Source organism: Coturnix japonica, chromosome 2 (assembly GCF_001577835.2).
Source record: "Coturnix japonica isolate 7356 chromosome 2, Coturnix japonica 2.1, whole genome shotgun sequence".
Lineage (NCBI taxonomy): Eukaryota > Metazoa > Chordata > Aves > Galliformes > Phasianidae > Coturnix > Coturnix japonica.
Genome location: NC_029517.1, coordinates 21,969,266 through 21,988,709, shown reverse-complemented (window position 1 = coordinate 21,988,709; position 19,444 = coordinate 21,969,266). Strand labels below are relative to the sequence as shown.

General features: G+C 40.5%; 1 protein-coding gene across 9 annotated transcripts in view; it reads right to left on the bottom strand.

Annotated features, from left to right (window-relative positions):
* The window catches only part of DYNC1I1 (dynein cytoplasmic 1 intermediate chain 1), a 174,844-nt gene that overhangs the window by 34,262 nt on the left and 121,138 nt on the right, over positions 1 to 19,444 (bottom strand). For all 9 annotated transcript variants that reach the window (XM_015853636.2, XM_015853639.2, XM_015853637.2 and 6 more), the window contains 4 exons: positions 14,373 to 14,519; positions 10,133 to 10,246; positions 7,252 to 7,385; positions 5,296 to 5,440 (listed from right to left, as the gene is read on the bottom strand). In XM_015853636.2, coding sequence (XP_015709122.1) covers positions 5,296 to 5,440; positions 7,252 to 7,385; positions 10,133 to 10,246; positions 14,373 to 14,519 — 540 coding nt within the window. The remainder of the gene's footprint in view (positions 1 to 5,295; positions 5,441 to 7,251; positions 7,386 to 10,132; positions 10,247 to 14,372; positions 14,520 to 19,444) is intronic.

Here is a 19,444-nt window from a genome sequence, read left to right as displayed (position 1 = left end):
GATGTGCCTCATGTGCTAATGTGAGAAGACTAAACACAGCCCAACAACTTTAGAGCTTAGAGTGAACACATTGAAGATTGACAGTAATAATACTTTATAAATTTTACCAGGTCCAGCTCAAAACTGCACTTAAGTGTTTATAAGATAAGGCATGTGAATAATGTCTGAAAGAATGTCTATAATATCTTTGCTTTGGATTAAGCAAAAATTATGAATTAAGAGTCTGGTCACATAAGAGTTCTATTCAAGCACACTTCCATCCTCCCTCAGCCTTCCCTACTTCCACATAGGAGCACCCGCTTTAAGGCCGCCAAACAGGTCTTTTATGAAACCTCTGCATTTCACCAGTCCATCCTGCTGGCAGAGACCAGTCTGCTCCTGTTACAGACTGAAGAAGCAGGGCTGGCCCTAACTGGACAGAACTGGTTTTCATCAGGAAGCGTCAGCACTTTAAAATCAAAGCTTTACTCCAAGAAGATCCTACTTTCATGAATCCAAAGTTGTTCATAGACACAAGATACAGCTCTGAGCAAAATGGGAAGATCATCACAGCACTTCCTTCCCTTAGGGAAGACACATGTTCAACCTTACTCAGGCAGTCCTTTGCAGCATGGCTTGGAGCCAAACCACGGGCTTACAGAACATTCTCGTGGAGCTCTTCATAAATAATTGCACATTCAGTGGAAGAAGAACATCTTCCACAAGACGAGGAAATAACCTTTACTGTTAAACACTGACATTCGTGTCTCCAATCAGTGATCCGTTCTAATCACCTGCCATGGGACTTGACGGTATCAAGTCATAAATTCCACCATTTCCAATTACAGTTAAAACACTACTCATGAGGAAGAATTCAACAAGTTGTTGCAGTAGTTCACTATGTTTACTATCCTTTTATCGTGAACAGTATTTGATGATATCTCTTTAACTTCAGGCAATGCTATCTGTAACACAAAACTTGCACACTGAATGTGACTGAAATTATACTAGAAAATATCTGAGCCAGTAACCAGATATCTTGATATGCGGTATCTGTAATGCAAAAAATAGTAACTCTTAATCTTCAAAAAGTGACAACTTGACCCTGCAAAGCTCAAAAATTGCCCATTTGTGAGTGAACTGTTTTCTTGGTGACTAATTCACACAGTCATGTAATGCACTGATTCATTCTGCTACACTGCTGTTTGTCACAGTAGGTTCTATCAAGCTGATCCCAATAGTTCCTTTTAGCCAGGCTTTCTGGGGAAAGGTTAGGAGTTAGACGCAAAATTCCTACTTATCTTTCACAACAACAGCACACTTGCTTCTTCACATTATAGTGTGAGGCTTCTGCTTGACCTCCAAAGAGATGGAGTTAAACAATCAAATTAAAACCAATGGTATTTGAAGCCTGAAGCTGGAGTACAAGTTAGAATCATTTATTCCAAGTGTCTGGAGGACTGATTCATACCACAATAATGAGTGAACAGAAAAGACAGTGAAGGTACAGAAATTTAGATAAAAAACACAGACCAGAAACATTAATTTTGCTGTTGAAATGTAGTTTCTCAAAAAGCACAACAGACTGCAGACTGGAACACCAAAAGAGAGGAGCTCAAGAACGAGAAGACAAAGGGGAGGGACAAGGAAGGAAGCTGATGCACATGCCAGTAAGGAAAGAATTGAGCAGGGACACAAAAGTAGGTAGTCTATTGGAAGGCACACAAGCCCTCTGACTCAACTAGTCCTTGCTGGTGGTTATGCAGTGGTTCCACTACCAGTCTGCTCATCTCTGTTTGATTATGGCACTCACCATCATTTCTTAGCATTAGGCAAGAAAGAGAGAAGCATGGAAGGGGACTGTTACTGTTATTTCAACCAGTCTTTCAGTTAGCTGCCCATCTGAGCATGGTTTCGATATTAGAAAAACTCAGTCATTAGTATCTACCATCAATGGAAGGGTAAAAGAGATGTGAAGGTTGGAAAAACTAACACACATTATCTCCTTAACTGGACTGTTATTTAACTCTCTCAGTAGCAAATGTGCCATTTTCTAAGCATCAGCTAAAACCAGCTTGCTATAAAACTATGCTTTAACAGTTCCAAGCTACCTCCTGTCCCTTGACACAATATCTAAAAATTCCCACTCCACACAGCAATTGCTGTAATAATAACAATACTTACATTTCATTATTTAACCTCATGCTATTCGCTCATGAGGATTAGTGCTTAATTAATTAGCAACACTTAGCATTTCCACTTAGCACTTTACCTCTTCAAAGCATTGTACAGACAGTAACTAACTGGGGGCAGAGCTCCACAGACATTTCCCATCAGGACTTTCCTTTGACAGCTCTGCATCCCAGACTTGCTTATGTGGTATAGCATGAATTCAAATTGAAAGTCCTATTGACTTCATCAGGACCCAGGTAATGCCCTGGCTATCAAGAGGCCATCTTTACAAATTACATTTTTGTTTTCCTAGTGCTTCTGGTTGCTCACGGTTCACCCAAGGATCTAATTATAGGCTAATATGATGATAAAGGGAACCTTTTATTAGTATTATCTACAGACCTTCATTCTTCAATAAACATCTTACTTTCAGTCCCCTGGTTGAACTGTGTTGGGATGGAAAATGTGTTAACTGCAAAAACAGATTATAAAATGTCAATCCAGAGTTTTTAAGGGAGACAGGGCTTTCAATCCATCAGTCAAATGCCTGCTATGAAAGTGCCTTTCTTGTAAGCACCCCAGGGTGCTACACCACATCAACAGGCAATATAAACACAGAGCTTTTATGGTTCACTTTTCAATTGGACATTGATTCTGAACGTGTGAAACAGAAAGGAATTGAATTTCAGGATGAAAGAGGATAATGTGCACAGGATTAGGTAGACATCACTGGTAGGAGCCAGAAAGTGATACAGCTTTGGATGCTGAAAGAGGGATTAGCTTTACAAATAAGAAACCAAGGGGATAATAATAATAAAGACATCTGAGTAAACTCTCCTAAACCAACCATATCACTCATTTTTTCATATTAACATGCTATTTTTTTCAGGTAATCAAAAATGTTGAGGGGTTTGTTCAATATCCAGTGATGGGCTGGCTCCTGACTGTGGGAATGGAACAAAGAGAGCACTAAATATGTACTCACTCCAGCCAAGAGATAATATGGAAAGAAATTTCTGCAGTAGTCTAATTGGAAGAAAAGGAAAACATTACATTTCACAAACTTGTTCAGAGCCTCAGAGTAGTTCTGAACAACACAGAGACTAGCAGTGCAGCAGCCTAGAGCTGCTGTTGCTGCTCAGATCTGCTCCAGGAGAAACCAATGGAGCCAGTACAGCAATACTGTTTCCAGCTCACAGCAGTGCTGTGTTGTGTCACACGCACATCCCTGCCCCCATCGGTTAGGTCAAGTAGCTTTCTCAGGAAGTCCCTCTTGCCAGATGAGGTATTAAAAATTTAAATTGCTTGGTTCTTTGAAAACTGACTGTATTGAACAGCATCTGACCTAACTGTTTTGGCAATGAAGTATTCCACAAGGATTACCATGTACTGCTAACTGCAGTGTCTTTGTGTCCAAAATATGCTGTGTTAGTGCTGCCACTAACTTCCAAAAACCCAGGCATTCAAAATAAAAACCCAAGCCTTCTCATTCCTTAATACAATTTCCTTTATGCTGCAGAAGGATGAGACCCTTAGTGAGATATTCAGCCTCAAGCTGAGTGTCTGATACTTATGCCAAACTTTTCTGGACGTGTATATTTAGAATGCAGGTATTTCAGTACCTTCATTTCATTTTCCACCCAGTACCCACAAATTCTTTTCCTCTTACTTAACTTCAGCTTCAACCATCTGATACTCCCTTGCCACCAGTGCCACTGACCAGCACTCTCTTCTCTGAGACACCAGACTCACCAGCCTGAGCCAGCTCTCTATCACTGAGTTATCCCACAGCACTCTCTAACACTACCTAGGACTGACCCCAAACTCATCCCAACCTGCCCACGACCACCCTCCATTGTCAGTTCTGCATTAGGTTAAGGCTGGATCCACTGCTGTTTATGGAGAGAATCAGGTAAATCATGCACCCCTCCTCCTACCAAGTATGCAATGCTCAGAAACTGCAATACTCAAACAAAACTGTCAGCTGTGGTCATTGCTCATCATGCAAAGATACCTATTAATTAGCGTACACATCAGATCAAGCTATTAACAAATGCATTATGAAGCTACACAGAGGCTAATTCAAGCTATTATCTAGGTAACTGTGCTTCTATTTCCAGAACAAGGCGGCCACATGATTCCTTCTGATCACTTCTGTGTTTACATTTGCTGTGCATCTGTCTCAGCATCTCCAAGCCCTGATGAGTTTGAGGAACACACGCTGAGATATTTCCTGACTGGGGTCAATTTCCAGCACTGGAGCTCTGTCGGATACAGCTCAAGATGTGAACCAAACGCAGACACAAATAAATGATGAAGACAGAAGTCCGGTGCTTGGAATGTAGTTCTCTGCTCTGATGTAGGACAAAAATAACTGTTTAGATGACTTAAATGTTAGATATTTTACTTCTCCTATTCCACTCAGCCCGCACAATGAGGCTGGTCTACTTAAACTGTCATGCAGTTTGCGGTGACTCTGTCATTAGTCTATATTTATACATAGATGGAGTGTGGGTATTCAAAGCTCCGCAGGCCTGTGTGCTCTTTTCCACTGTTCACAGTGTTGTCCCTGTAAGAGGTGACATAGACACATCCACAGAGCAGTCAGCAACAAAAGTCACGAATGTACAAGCATGTATTTCCTCCCTGCTCCCAGCCATTGGTGTCTAATGTCACTGGGATGAGTTATACTTTCTGGCTACCACAGCCTCCTACAGCAATAATTTTCTTGAAGGATATTGACTGCACTGTAGTACATGTACCTCCCTGTTGCTTCATCAGAAGAAAGCGTTCCTGCTGTTGTACTGTCACAGTGCACAGTATTAGCCTCGCAATTCAGCCTGCACAAGGAGCGCTAGATGAATTCTGTGATGACTGCCACTACGATCCATTCTATTCTCCTTTCCTAGTGAAATTGCTCAACACTGGGGTTAATACTGAAGTGCAAGCCAGATGAAACTACCTTTATAGGGTAGGCTCCATGGCAAAGATGGCTGACGTAGTTGCACTGGGTGTTCATTTCACTTTAACACTACGCCTTTTCTAAGAACAGCCTTTCAGTGAATTGATTTCAAGTGAAACATTTCTGACAATGGCATTTTCACAAGTAGCATTACCCATCACATCCCAGCTCGTTTTCCTCACCTTTGTGGTCCACAGCTTCACTGTCCAGTCAAATGATGACGTGACAAAGAGATGGGAAAAGTCAATTGAGCCCACTGCCATGTGGCAATTGATTCCTGTGACAGGTCCTTGGTGGCCTTCAAAAATTTCACCAATGCCAGCTTTGCTGCAGGAGGAAGAGACATCTACATTCAGAATGTGAGTAACGTGGTGTTTTAACATCATTTTCTTTTCCTCTTAGAATCCTGTTTTCTTTTAAAGCTCCATTTAACCTGCAAAGCAGTCTCCCTTCAGCAAGGCCTTTGCCTGCAGCAGCTCACTGCTCTGGGCACTCTTAGTGCTCAGGATCCAGCACTGAGAGACAGCTCTTTTTCCTTCTGAAGACACGCATTACTGACTTCTATATACACTGTCTACTACTATAGCTTGAAATAACATGTATGTATAATTATAAAGTAATTAGAAATTATAATTACACTACATCTTATACATCTGAGTACACTATTATTACGAGGAATAACCATTAAAATAAAAATGCAAAGATGCTAATGACATATCATTTGCAATTCTTCTTTGCTCGAATATTTAAAATAACTCTGCACAGCAGTCAGTCATGTCCCTGGGAAGAAAATCCTTCTTCACAAAATGTGAAGGGACTGCTCACATGATGGGGTATCAAAGTCATTATTGTGAGCATGGGAAGGTGTGCATATCGTCAGAGTGAGGCTAGAATAGGAAGGAAAAGCACAAATCTGGGTAAGAAAGAAAGCGGGCAGCTTTGCTCATCCTGTAAGCAAATGATGCCAAATCTGTTGTCCTTCTCTTGTGAGGAACAAACCAGGCACATCTGAAAGATCAGATGTGAGAAATGCCCTTGGGCGTGCTCCATTTATCCCAGCAGCCAAAAACTAATTCAGACCAGCAGCCACAACCTATCAGGATAATGCCTAAACAGACACAGCACTGCAATACTGTCAGCAGGGTAAAGTAAAAAATACTTTTAAATAAAAATAATTCTGAAGAAAATGTATGTAAAACTGTGACTATACAATATGAAGAATGTGTAATAGAAGTCTTACAATCTTAAACCACTGCTAAACCACTGCCAGTGTGTATTTGGTCCCTGAAACAAGGGCTGTGGTAACATATGAATCTGAAGACCACTGAAGTGGGAGGTCAGCTTTAGATCTATCAGTGAAATAGCCTGCTCTTTACAGAAGCCACTCAAGCATCCCAGAGGATGAAACTGCTACCAGAAGCTGAGAGCACGCAAGCACCCTGCAGATCACTGTAGCAAACACAAGGAATTGATCTCTGCAGAGGCCTGTGGTGAGAGCTCCTTGTTTTTGACTGCAGCCTTAGAAAGTTTACAGGGTGCAAAATCAGGAACTTGTTTAAATTATGGAACTGAATTTGCACTTTCCTAGCTTTAGAAGTGGAGAAATCAGTGTTTAGCCATACAGCACTCAGACCCTTGTTGTGCTTTCTTTTCTTTGCTATCTGCTTGTAGAGACTGAAGATGAAGCTGAAAATGGTAAAGAAAATAAAGCAGATTACCCTTTCTTCCAAGTGGCTTACGTCTGACTACCCCGCAACAAAGGTTTCTCCTAGGGCCTGGTACAACCTGCCCCAACACAGAAATCTACACCTCAGCCAGCACTTGAGGCTTCCCTTAGAATCAGGGCGGAGAAAGAGGCATTTCCAGGATGCCAGTCATCCCTTCTTGAAGTGGAAAAGGCAAGAGAAGTCACACCTTCCAGCAGTTACTGCTCCCTGCTGACTGCACAGGGAGGTTGGCCAAGCACTGCAGTGCATGGCAGTAACACACACGCATGAAGCTGGGCAGTTCCCACCCTAGTCCCGTCCCAGCACAGATCCTGCTCATCCAAGGGACAAAAAGCTAAGCACACTCCACACACGTGGCTACCTCATGCCAATACAGATGATGTTACAGAAGTACATAAAGCTTAAAGTCACCTTCCATGACGACAGGCTGTGTAGACTGTTCCCTCTTCACTGCCAACAACGAAGTTATTGACATCTCCAGTTGGGAAAGCCATTCCTGTAACTGCCACTGGTTTGGACTTGTTGTACACCAGCTCCATGCTCTCCTGTCGAAATAGATCTTTGTTATTACTCTGTAGCTGTCCTTTTGTTTGGCTTGTTTGTGGATGTTGTTTTTGTTTTGCTGATTCATTTCTAAATGTTATACAGAGTACCAAGAAAGGAAGGAGGAATCATCTGATCCAGTCACAGGATTTAGGGTTCTGTTTTGGGCAATGGAAGAAGATGCAATGTCACAATCAGGATGCACGGCTCCTGCCATCCCTGATGCTGTGTCAGACACTTCAGAGTGGCTGCAACATCATCTTTAATCAGGCAGAGATGACAGGTGAGAATTTAAAATCTAATGGCGCAGAAACTAAAGATAACACCTTAATGGCTATACTTGCCAGCCCCAGGCTCTAATAAAAAATACCCTTCTACTTACAAACATTGTCTAAAATCAGTTGTTTGTCAGGAAACACATGTAATATCACATGCACCTGAGGCGTCTATCAGACAGTGACATTTGTCCCTCTGCAGAACAACATTCAGAAGTCAGTGTCATATCATTCTTGCTATCCTAAACATTGTTTTTCAGAGATTTTCTGAACTAATCATAAATATTTTCTCTGGATCCCACCATCGAGCTACAAACCAGCAAGCAGATTTTCATCTTCTAGCCATATTTCAAAGTAAATCAGCATACTCGTTTTTGTACATCTCGAATACAACCAGCGTGAGCAGCCTGTGGCGGCTACATGATGCGTATGCTGCTACACGACGCATATGCTTTAAGCAGATTTTGCACAACTCTAACCTTTTTGGTTGTGCAGCCTAAATGGTGTAACCCAAGAATCCCACAAAAGGCCTGAATGATTTAGTAATTTTCATTTTCAGCTCTTTAAGTGTGTGTGCTTTCTACATTTAAATGCCCAGGCTGCTATTCTTCTCGAGCTAAAGATTACAGCATTTTTATCAGGAGGGATTTTTGCTGTAGCTGAAGAAAGTGAGCGTCCCTATGGGAGGAGAGGGCTGCAAATCCATAGAGAAATACTTCTGCTTGATTTATATTTTTCTTTCACATATATTTGCTTCTATTAACAAGGAAAAATAAGACCTGGAAAATGCATTGGCAGAGCACCTGTGGACCATATATTTCTACAAAAATCTTCAGGGGTGAGATCATTGTTTAGTGTCCTTAGATATGGCCAGATACTGTGGCAGAATCTCCTTCAAAGCCTACACCATGGCTGTATATGAGTGCTCTGGATCTGTGTCTTTGGAAAGTTTCAAGCTAATGCAAATCAGCAATACTGCTCTGCTCAGTTTAAAGCTATGGCGTGTAGCTTGACATCAAGCCCCGTGTCCTTTTCAAGATAACTGTGAGCCATACACTGAATTTCAGTGTGACATGGGATGCATTCCCATCCTTGTTGAAAGTCAGTTTTGAATCTGGGAAATTCCATCTGAATGATGAAATTCTGGAACTGAAATGTTCACAAATATCTGCTGGAAAATTCAGTATTCCACTAAGTAAACACACAAGGATTTATCTTCCCTACATTTAAGTGAAAAATAGGGCAAAGGATTCAGGTTCCTAAACACAGATGTCTGGGCCATTTTAGATGCCTCTTCTTCATTTCCAGAACTGCAGCAGTTTTTCATAGTCCCCAGACACAACTACCAGACCCATAATGTATATGAGGAGCATGAAGAACACAATCAAACTTTGAAGTTGGCCTCACTATCAGTAAGAGGTTAGATGGGATGAGTTCCAGAAGTAGCTTACATCCTAAGATGTAAGTCCAGTGCCGTACCCTAGAATATCTAAAGTGGTATCTCATGCTGGGATGGATTGAGTTGTCCTCTAGAAGTGCTGGTCTCTCTCTAAATTAACTGTAAAAGGAACTCAAATGATCAGCTTGGACTTGACAGGGACCTTTAGATGGCTAAGGAGGGGAGGAGTCCCACATCTTGTGTCAACACTGAAAAGCAAATAACTCAAGAGTAATTGCACATTAATGCATTATTAATGGATAATTAAAGGAATCATTAAAAGCAGTTCCTATTCAGCATTTTCATGATCAGATCCTATGATGTTTAATAAAACAGTGATATGCTGGAACAGGAAATATACAAATGTACTACTCTGAAAGATAACACTTTCCATAGGGCCTCCTCAGCACCAGATTCTTTGTTTAGTTTCCATTATTATAATCACAAGTGGTTTGGACAATTTTCTTGGACTTCCTTTCAGTCCTGATACAAAGGGGGGTAGGAGGGGGAAGGGAAAACAATAGCAACAAACATTCCAGAGCGGGAAAAGGGGGGGGGGGGAGTTAGCTCTAAAACATTTGATTTGCATTGTGTTTTTTTTCCTTTTAAATACTGGAAGCAGGCAACAAAGTGAGCTTTCAGACTTTGTGCCTTGGAAACCCATAGTGCCTAGGGTGTGTTCAGTGGCAGTGCAATCTAGTCCATATTTGTTAAACAACACTGTAGAGTAAGTACAATTTATACCACAGGCAACTTCTGTAATTACCATGCTTTAAAATGGATTATTTCATTTTCACTTGAAACTGACCTATGTATTAACGTATTATAATAATTATATGATTTGTGGTAAAGGAAATGGGTTTTGGCTCTTAGCAGAGACTGCTGGAAGCAAGCTGTATTCTTTCAAGTGCATCCACTGGTTTTAGTTTGTATAAGATGTGAGGTTTTGGCTTTTAGGAGCTATGTTCCATTAAGCAGGTATCCATCCTCCTTTGCTGAAGGTGATTTTCTCTTGTATAGGTAAAAACAAACCCACCTGTGGAGTTGAGAGCATGTCCAGGCTCCAGGAGCACATTTTGCCATCCGTGGAGACAGTGATGAGATTGTGTGCATTCTGTGTTCCAACTACATTGACACAATACACCGGATGCTGCAAACACATTAACACTGGAAGTCAGAGAGACATTCTCACATCCTCAAAACACATTTCTAACATCTCGTATCTTATTGTAAAGAATGATTAAGTAGTCACATAATGTCTGGAAAATACAGGACCAGGCTTTTGCCATGTAGGACTTCAACTTCTTTTTTTAATTTCAATTCTAAGAGGCGTGTTATGGACATGGAAGTGTTTTTAATGTTTCATTTTCCTCATCATAAAACAACTCAGCTGGGTAATGCTGTGAAAATGCTGAATTATGTGGATGGGATTTCACCCACAGGGACATGTATCATTCTACTGATGGCTTTCAGCACTGAAAATAACTGGCAGAAAGAGGCAAACCATCCAAATGGAATCAAAATGAAAACTTTATTGAAGAAAACAGCTGTGTAAAACTTGAACTCTCCCAGAATTTGGCTTGCATGCTAAATATTTGCAAATGTACTTCAACAGAAAAATGAAAACTAGTCTGTCATTGTTCTCTGGTATTGGACAATATACCTTTTTAGATCTGTCACTAGAATTGTGGAGTGACTAAATTCAGGGTGTTACACCTGATTCCTCATAGCGTGGTCAGTCAAAGGCTGAATTCCACTTAGCATGCAGTAATCAAATTCAGTCTGCTCATTTTCCAAGAAACCTGCTAACATTTTCAGCCTGAAGTGTCATCTGATATGTGATGGTGACATATGAGGGTGGTTCAAGTTCAGCAGTCTCCACAGTGAATGATCAATCAGACCGAGCAATGAGATTTAATTTTCTTTGACCACTACAAGTAATAATGCTTAATTAGAATAAGACATACACACAAGTCAACCAAAGACAAACTGTAATTCCCTGCCTGTTGTACAGATGAGACTTGTGTCTCTAAGAAGAAAACATGCTTTTCCCAAATAATTTCCTTATTCACTGAAAATCAGGACAAAGCTTAGAAGAGATGTCTTACAGTTTCTAATCCAATTCCACATAGGGTTAGAAACCTGCCGTTTTCTCCTACTGAAATGAATGACAGAAACGGCAGTTATTTAGATTCCCTGACGATCCAGCTGCAGTTCAGCTATGTAGTGAGCAGTGAAAGGCAGAGCTGGCACTGTCTAGCTCTCAGGTTTGACACCACAGCAGGCCCAATAAATGCCCCTGGCTCTAATTGCAAGCAGGGTGGAATTTGAACACACAGTGTTTGCACACTGCACCAAAGATGGACTTATTAGCAATTGCTCCCAAAATGGTGCTTTTGCTTAGAGGCCACCTGTACTAAGGGCACTAAATTGCAAGGTCTCCTCTAGTGTTGATTTCTCTCTATCTCAAGACTGTCATATGAACTGTTTCCCCCCGCCATCATCAAATGGAAATCAGATAATGTGCGGGACCCCAGTCTATCCCTAACATGTTTCTCATGCTATTACCCTCCTACAATGAACCTTCATGCTCCTCAGTGGTGAACTAATTACCACATTGCTAAATATGATTAGCACATAATGATGTGCAAAATAAACACAGTCCTATTTTTTAATGGGTGTTTGACCTCCAGAAGGCCAAAGGGATGAGGACAGAGGTGACAGGGAGCTAATGCAGCCAGTGGAGTGGCTACAATATTTAGGGGGAAGGGAGAGAGGCAGCCACGTCCTTCCAGCAGCACCTCTGTGTGCCAGGTCTGGCTTTAATCAGGGTTGCCAACCATCAATTTCATGCACGATAAAATTCACAGCAAAAATGAAAAGGAAAAAGGAAAATGGATGGAAAAGACAACCAACTGTATGCAACAGAAAGTCTTAACAGGCTCCTTCCTCTCAAAGAGTTGCTGCCAGCTTGTTTTTATTTATTTTGGAAATGAAATCATCATGCAAAAGGGTTTTGTCTTAATTAAAATTTCCTGTTGTCCCAAGTGCAGATGTGCGGTGGGTGTGAAAGGAAATTAGTGAATAAGCTGTGGGTAGAACTGTCTTTCCTGGTGAATCCAAGCAGCAATCAGTGAGACTAAACTTAAGGAAGGTTTAAGTTGGTGATGACAACATACTTTCTTTGTTTCAAATAAACAGAGTGAGGGAACAAAAAGAGAAAAATCCTTTTTTTTTCCCCACATATGGCATAAGTTCAAATTAAAACTGGCAATTCAACTCACTTAACTAGCAGTGCACAAATATTGCCACACTAGAGTTAACTTAAACCTTTCAAGCCAGCCTTTTGCAGCCAAGACTTCATTTACGGTTTAGGTAAGTGATTCATAAATATGAACAAAAATAAGTAGTCTTTTATTGTAAAATCTGATCACTCCTTAAAAACACAATGCTTCCTCATGCTGGACTGTACAAACACTTATTTATACCAATCTGCAACAGCACATAAAGTGCACATCCACAACAGAAAGTCATTTATTTTTATTTGTCAAAACTTCATATATTGTTCTATATAATAATACTATTTTAATATATAATTCCAGGAGGTACAATTTTGTCTTAGACATTTTTGAATGTAAACAAATTACTTCCCATTAATCTTTTCTTTTCCACTAGATTTTGAGTCCCAGTTGTTCAATTTGCAGCGATAGTTTCTTGCCATTAGTTTTCTGGTCTACTACATCTCTAAATTGCACTTCCAGGAGAGACTGTTCCCTTTCATGCAGATTGAACACCGCTACTGGTGATAAAATGAGCAAAAAAAACATTAGGGAAATGGAAAGCAATGTTGAAGTTGCAACCCATGGCACAGATCATTAAATTATTACATCAACATTCATGATAGTGGAAATTTATGGAACAATATTTGTACTGCCTGGCCTGCTAAGCATGTCTGTGCACACCTGTCATTTCTTAATATGAGAGACATGCCTTCATAACACTGGACCTGCACTGAATCTTTAATTCATATGACGTGGCTTTTAAACATTGCCTCTTAACTCCAGGGATTATGTTGTCTCAGCTGAACCTTGATCTGCAAATTACAAATATAAGAATCACAGAACTGCAGATGCTGGATGTACAAATGGCCAATCACATTGTCTGATCCCTCTTTCTGATAGAACAAGATTACTAACTTTCAGACTGCTTTGTGTAGTTCACTCTCTTATGTTTGAGGAAATCCTGCAGATTTTTCTGTACTTTTATTTTATTACATCTTTCTCCTCTTTTAAGCATCTGTTTTCCACTTCCCACACAGAAATGGCCCCAAGCTCAGCCCCAAGACAACTTACCCTTACAACCCACAGAGTAAACCTTCCAGCTTGTATGAAGAGGCTCTCTGAGCCTAAACTCTCCAGGAGGAGAGCTCAAGGATGCTCAGCATCTCAGAGCAGAGTGGGGCTAAGGTCAGCCCTACTACAGATTGTAGGCAATATAGGCTTATCTCTTCCTCTAGCACAATATGGGTACTTTGCAGTGTACGAACATCTTCTACCACAGACATTATCTTTGGAGTATGGAGAAACTCAAATATTTTGTACTGCTCTGCCTGTTTATCTCCTAGACATCACCAGAGCCCTTTGTGCAATCATCATTATATCTGCAGGTACCTTTGTGTGTCATCAAAATGCATTTCCATAGCATTCTGTTGAAACAAACTCCTCCTCACTCTACAAGCTGTGCTCTATGGTCTTGTCTGGAGTAGGAGGCCAGAAAAGGGATTTAAAAATTTCTCTGCTGTAAAACAGAAGCAGTTGCCCCACACTTTTAAAAGCACAAGTGTCTACTTAGCAGAATTCTGCTAGATCACTGCAGGTGCTTAATCTGTTTCAAGAGACAAACTCTTGCACAAGTAGTCAACAATCGATGATTCAAATTGCCTGCATGTTTGACTGACAGACACGTAGTCCCTACAGTAACCTGACTCTCTCTAAAGGCAACAGAGAGCAAGAATCACATAGGTGACTCATTTGAGTGTTTTAGCTGCTCCTGTCGTCTTCATCATAAAGGAGGACAACCTCCTGACCTGCCCATATGAAGTGTAACGGCTTAACACAGGAGGTGGTTGTACACCTCTGTCACTTGCTTCTTTCTTTTCAAGGGCCGTGCTTATGTTTTATCCATTTAACAACCAGCACTGCAGACAGGACTAGGCAGCTTCACTTATCTGCTGACTATTTCCTCTAAGGAAAGGAAGAGGCGACTTTTGTCCTTACCGTGTGAGCAGCAGCAGACAAGGGAGTTCTCTGAACAGGAGTTCGTCTGTGGCTGCGATTATCCCACAAGACAATTTGGCCAGAATATGTTCCACCAACAACCAGGTTTGGGTGAAAGCGGGCAAAACAGACAGACATCACAGAGGACTGGAGTAAAACAGGTAGAGAAGAGGAGAGAGGGGTTATTTTCATCAGTCATGTTCAGTTCTCCTTCTGCTGCAGTTATCATTTTGAATTTTAGATGGGTGTGACCATTATTCACATTCCTTAAATATCAGTAGTATTCTGCTAAAGCCAATAGGAGCCAATTCTGATCCTAAAATGAGTAATTCCTTTGGTCCTAAGGAAAATATGAACCATAAGATAAGTCTTAGAACAATGCTAAGTACCTCTCCATGACAGTGATGTGAAAGTGATAAATTTCCTTTTCAATAATGAGGACTTCAAGCAACCAATTATCAATCCAACTAGCTCACTATCCCCAGCAGGGATACTGCTTCCCATATTGCTCTTCTAACACATAACTCTCCAATAATTTCAGATGAGTTTGTGAGAGGCCATCCAAAGTGCGCCTCTAGGTGTGCTGCCTTGAGAACACTGCCTGATGAGCAGCGTCTTGTTGAATCAATGACTGAGTTCTCTGCTACAGAAAGATCTTTTGCTAGTAACAGAGGGACTCACACTTTCCTTTACACAGTTTCAGCAGAAGCAGTTCTTCATCTCTGTAATGACAGCTGGGTTGTGTTTGTACATTTTCTTTAAACCGGGAATGCTGAGGAGCCAGACTGGTATAACACTTGCCTTGGCCATCTGGGAGACTACTCCACAGGACAGCATGGAGAGTGTCTGCCCCAGTTGCCTCCTTCAAGTCTCTTTAAAATACCATACAACATCTGAAGTCCTCAAGGGAACAATCTCCAGAACCTTTAACTGCCAATGAGCTACAGCCAAGAGCAACAATCTGTTACTCCTTCAAGGTCCCCCATTCTCTTTTCAAGGAATTCTTTCCCATTTTTATTCAATTGATCCTGGATGTCTTCTCTGTTTCATGCAAATTGGAAAGTAAAAGTTACAGTATTTGCATAATTTCCTGAGAGTTCACATATTAAAAAAGGCAGTTTGCAAACAGAAGCAAATGTCGTTTTTCCATAGCTGTTTCAGTGATGCTTACAAGCCACAGAGTGAGATTTTAACTTCTATTGCAATTGCAGAAAGTTAACTTCTCTGTTAATGGGCACATTTTTAAAATCTCATTTTCCAATCATTTCCAACCAGCTTTGGTAACAAATCTTTATTGTATTTTAATGACTGGACCTTTTGAAATGGTGATACGCCTATACGTGAATCCATTTAATAGAGTGACAAAGGGTTAACTATATTAATATATTTCAGCTGCATAAAAAAATACTGCAGGCATTTAAGTAAACTTTGTTGAACTGAGAATACAGGAGCTGGCAAACTGAACTAGACCCAGTGTCTGCTTAGCTGAGGATTCTGTCTCTGGCAGAGGTGGCTGGAGTTATAAAAACTTTGACGTGGGCAGATGTGTGGTCATCTTGCCTTACTATGCCTTGTCATGATTTCTAGCAGCTAGAGACTGGTTTCAGCTCATACACCAGAGATTTAATAACTTTTCCAATAGGATTGGAATTAATTATGCCAACTCTTGATGTTTCTAACTAGGTTAATAAGAATACAGGAAAATGTGCTGTTTAAATAGCTTTTACTGAATTCATGTGGCTGACTGATATCCGTTGTTTCAAGCCAGATTTTTTTTTTCTTTCTAAAATAACCTAGTAGAAATACATCATACAGCAATGTATTCAACCCTGTATTTTTGACTCAATGAGGCCAAAAATAATAGAACTGCCAGGATGATGAAATAAGTTGCTACTACCTTTTTCTTTCCTATTCTCTCTGAATTTTCAGGGGTATTCATTTGGTATCTCCAATCCCTTTCTCTAGTAAAGCTTTTCATACATTTGTCCGATGTTATGTAGACTAATGTCTAGTGACCAGATGATTCATATATATAATTGTTTATTTCAGCCCTTATCTATCTAAGCACTTAAGAACAGTAATCATACTATGGTCATAAGAATGCTAGTTCCCAAGCATCATTTCCAAAGGACGTATTTTATAGATAAGAAAAAAACACCTTTGAGTAACAGTATTTTGGAACTGCTTAAAAGTGATCTAAAACTCAACTACAACGCTGCTGCCATCCAGTTTCCACAGATCCCCCATACATTATAATTAAAATGACCCTACAGCACATGTTCTACATTTTATCTCTTTGCTTAATGGCTTCATGAGTTGTTTTAATCAACCCTGCTCATTCCTTATAACTAAGCTGACAGATATTCTTACATGAAGTCAAATACCCATATGATTCTAAAATAGTACAGCTACACCGCTCTGTACATCCCACAGCAGCTACAAGGCTTCGTATGTATTTTAAGAAACCCCAATTCAAACAGTCATTCCACAACAAAGTTCTCAGTTTGTCTGAAACAAACTTGGGAGACTCTGAAGCCAGGCAAAGAAGCCAAGTGGACAGTATTTTTAAATGCCATGTTTTCATGGTTAGAATGTTTTTGAGTTCAGAATCCCAGAATACAGCTGAATGGTCAGGATGTAAACTGCTAAAGTGTGTTTTTCATAAAGCTCAAAAATAACCTACAGACATGACATGGACTTGAGCCCTCTGCGCTGCTCCTGGTTTTACGTGTCATTCCAAAGTAACTCGCATTCATCAACTGATGAAATATTCACACTCTTTTAATTCTGTCAGTATTACTTTTCTACCGAGGAAGAACTTCTGTAAAATATTAGAATTTAACAATTTCAGGAATCCACTCCATAGCACTTAATAAAGTGATTATTTTCTTAAAGAAGTTAATGTCAGCACTCAGAAAAGTAAGGGCAGTAAGATCCAGCCCATTCATTTAAGAACTTTAAAAGCATTAATTTCTTAGTCTTAATGGGGAGAAAGCAGCAGACAGGTCTCCAGTCTGTCTGAACAGCTCTGTGCACAAGGAGAGCAACAGAAACCATTCCCCGTAAGCCTCTTCTGCCTCCGGGCTGCATCTTGGTTGCAGATTCAAGTAGTCTTGCTCCCTCAAAACAGACTTTTGCAGCTGACTTCAAAGAAGCAGGAACCAGCACGTGGTTGGGTTTTAAAACAACTGTGTATCCTTCTTTGTGCTTCTCCCACATCTTTCTAGGGAAATCTTGCAGCACGTTCCAGTAATGATAGTAGTTTCCCCAGTTTTTCCATTGTGTATATTTTACCTGCCCTATGCTCTGTGCACAGAGGACAGAAGCAGCTAGTTTCACAGTATATGCTCACAGTACATAGATAAATTTCACATCAGAAGTAAATTTCCTGGGGAGTTTTGTAACCACAGAGTAAAAGCAGCATGTAGAATAGGGGATGAACAGTGTCATCTTTTCCTAGGCACCACAGAACACCTGTGTCTGCAAGTCGTCAGCACCTTCAGGAGGCAAACAACCCCCAGTGCTTGGTCACCTGCATTTTTCCAGATTCTCTGTGCTGTGAATCACACTGAGGTTCGAAACTGTGATTTCAGAAACAAAGCAAAACATGGCTTTGCTCTTGTCTCGGCAAAGAGAAAAATAAATGTTGTCCAGCCCTTCAAGACTCCTACAGTTCTGGTGACCTGTGCTCGTGGCAGTCTTGCCCTGTGTGGAAAGAAGTGCTGTAGAGGGGACGGAGTGGTGGCTTTGTTCAGCCGCCATCATCCCCTCCCTCCATGCCAATGCACTCAATTCAAACAGGCCCCAAGCCCTCTTCAAGTGGTTGGCAGAGCTGGTTTTTATTTTAGAAGCTTAATCCAGCCCAGATTTGGATTAATGATGGCATATCCCTTCAACCACAGATACACATGCTTAGGACAGACACTCATTTAGATTTTCCTTACTGAGAAGCCTGACCTCAGTACCCACATCTGATGTGTGCAAGGCCCCAGAGACTCAGCTGTCTGTGCTCATGTCCATAGATTCAGATGGCACTCTGCCCAGCCACCAGTTGAACAAGTTCACAAAGACCTGGGTGCTAAACAATAATGACTTTAAATAGCCAACAACTACTGCATTCAGCAAGATCTCTTCTGCAGGAAACCACCCCCGTAGGCAGCGCTGCCATACTGGTGCCATATGCCTGCACTTGACACCAGATGGATCTCCAAACAATACTTTGTCAGTGGGAAGAAGTGATCGGAGGAGTTCACAGGCATTTCTAGCCTCCAAAATACTAGGTTATACTGCAGAAGGCACACTGGAAACTCCGGTGTATATTTTCTAGCTGAGCAAACACATGCAAAAGAGAATTGAGATAATAAATAAAGTCCATTTTTTCCTGCCAGATAAATGGCTGAGAATCAGCGTGGGCAAGCAGAAGTATCAGGTCAAAACACAGGTTCCACTTATTGACTTTGCCCTGGCTGGTAAGATACATGGATTTGTACCCTGACATAGAGACTATGTTCCTTCCAAGCCTCTTGTTTATTGTTAGCGTTAGCAGATATAACTCTGGTTATTTCTGCTTCACACAAATGTCTAACTGCAATTAATAGTTATGAGATAGTAAATAAATGGCAGAGTGTGTAACAACAAAAATAGATTTTTTTTTTCCCAATTAAGTTTGAAATAAAAAATTATTTCTGTGTATGGAAACATTCAGCAAAAATGTGAGCTCTAAACTGTAAAGCCCTTAAACTACAAGACATTCTGTACTATTTCCCTGTTATTTCCTACTGAACTACAAAATAGCATCTGAAAGATTTTGTGCAAGAAATTATCTGTGGTACCATACAAAATTTAGCTCCTACTGAAAATAAAATAAAAGCAGTTGACATCCCTCACATATTAGAAAAAAATAAGGAAAACCAAAGAAACACTTCTTGAAACCAAATGTCAAAATCCTGTTTAATTAAAAAAAGGAAGTTTATACTTGGTTATAGTGTGTGTTGACATCTATCCCTTTGATTTACAAGAGTATGGACTGGAAAGAACAGATTGCTTTATTCAAGGGAAAGAAAGGAGGGAGG